This window comes from Poecilia latipinna, unplaced genomic scaffold, assembly GCF_001443285.1.
Source record: "Poecilia latipinna isolate Pla-1442-1.1 unplaced genomic scaffold, P_latipinna-1.0 Scaffold2021, whole genome shotgun sequence".
Classification (NCBI taxonomy): Eukaryota; Metazoa; Chordata; class Actinopteri; order Cyprinodontiformes; family Poeciliidae; genus Poecilia; species Poecilia latipinna.
In genome coordinates, this window is record NW_015114637.1 from 31,025 (window position 1) to 32,724 (window position 1,700).

The window sequence follows — 1,700 nt, forward strand, 5'->3', positions numbered from 1 at the left end:
CATAAGGTTATAAGTGTATTGTCTTAATGTATTTTTAGTTCTTCACTGTATGAATGGCTTTAAAGAATTAAACATTTAATTGTTAATAAAACATCAGTATGAAACCGTACCTCTAGATTAAAGTCTGAATGTACTTGAACTCCTTTTAACATTTTTGCCATGGCAACAATTTAATGCGGAGGGCACTTTACCTGCTTTTCAGTTAAAATCTAGAAACTAATTTTAGATTAACCATATGATGCCTATGGACCTTACCACAGGGGCCGCGTTTCATTGGCTAATGCCCATTTCACGTCACAGCGCAGCTACCACGTGCGTGACCATCTCACAAACACAAGCTACAGTAGTAAAAACATGCTAAAGTTTTTGCGTCAGGACTCGAAAAAGAATGGTTCTCCACCGTCAGTGGGGTATCTGCTCAGGCGATGTCAGGCATCCTGATCGTATTTGTGGAACTAAAATGCACAGATTTCCAAAATCTGAAACGGAATGCCTTGCTTGGATCAAAGCTTGTGCACGACCGCATTTGCAGCTCAACCGTCGTAGGATCAATAAGAACAAAGGAGTGTGTGCTGGTGTAAGTATTATTGCTTTGCTTTCTTTGTGTTTAGTGAATGAAAAAAAGAAAGTCAATAATTAACACATCCATTATGAAAACCTTTTAGCTAAGTACAGCATAATGGCAGTACCGATACAACTTCTACACCTTGAAGCCTGTCTGTTACAGTCTTACGTTAGCTGAACAGATCAATATGCAATGTGTCCCGAATCTGACACACATTAAAATTTTATTTTACCTGAAAAGGCTTTTTACTAAATTGTAATCATGTTAGCCACGCTAGCACCGAGTACAGTGTGTCAGGCCTAGGCACACTCATCCTGTTCTGTTGTTGTTTGCCAACAACAGAAATCACTGATTTCAAAAGTAACCCTCAAAACCATGAATGCCTGACTTACCCAACCTTGCAACAACAGTAGGCATCAGTGATCTTGTCCACAGCTATATTTATGCTGAGGGTGTGAGGATGTGCTGTTTTCCTCATCTGTCGGTAGCTTTTAGCTGTGACGCGCACAATGTTGGAGGCATCGCGTGGCTTAAACACCTTGATTTTGTCCATAAAAGATGACATGAACTTGTTGGTTCCCCTGGCCATTGTCGTGGCTGATATTTTGTGAAAATCCGGCAGAAATGCTACACTAATCGAGTCAGAAATACGCTGCAGAGAGTCAGTCGAAGTGAAAGATGCCATGTTTACACATCGAAACTAAGCTCCGCGAGGCTTTGTTTGTGAGGCATGCAGCCATGTGGGATTTTTGGGGGCATTTCTGGGTGGAGCTTGGTAAGGTCCATTGTCCAGAATCTCAAGGAAAACCAGATTGATCCATGAGATGGTCATCAATTAAATTATATTAATGATGTTGTTCTTCGTTCCCACAGACCTCCAACAGCCAAGTGTTTCCAATGAGGAAGAAGCTTCTGCCACCCAACAAGTCTGGAGCCTGGCAAGTAGGTCCAATCAGGTCCAGAAAGAAGCAGAACATCAGTGGACTGAAGAGGAACAGATGGAACCAGGAACAAAATGGATTAAAAAAGAAGAGGAGGAACCAGAACCTACACTGTTTAAACATGAGGAAATAGAATATCCACTAACATATGTAAGAAAAGAGGAGCTAGATTCTTCAGTGCTTCAACATGAACA

General features: G+C 41.2%; 1 protein-coding gene and 1 long non-coding RNA gene across 4 annotated transcripts in view; one reads left to right on the forward strand and one right to left on the reverse strand.

Moving 5' to 3' along the window:
• LOC106935777 (zinc finger protein OZF-like) overlaps positions 1 to 1,700 on the forward strand; it is a 29,687-nt gene that overhangs the window by 17,958 nt on the left and 10,029 nt on the right. For 2 of the 3 annotated variants that reach the window (XM_015016446.1, XM_015016447.1), the window contains exon 3: positions 1,439 to 1,693. The exons of the other annotated variant lie outside the window; for it this stretch is intronic. In XM_015016446.1, the coding sequence (XP_014871932.1) occupies positions 1,439 to 1,693 (255 nt within the window). The remainder of the gene's footprint in view (positions 1 to 1,438; positions 1,694 to 1,700) is intronic. 3 annotated transcript variants of the gene reach the window in all.
• LOC106935780 (uncharacterized) overlaps positions 1 to 1,700 on the reverse strand; it is a 17,569-nt gene that overhangs the window by 6,584 nt on the left and 9,285 nt on the right. The window lies entirely within an intron of this gene.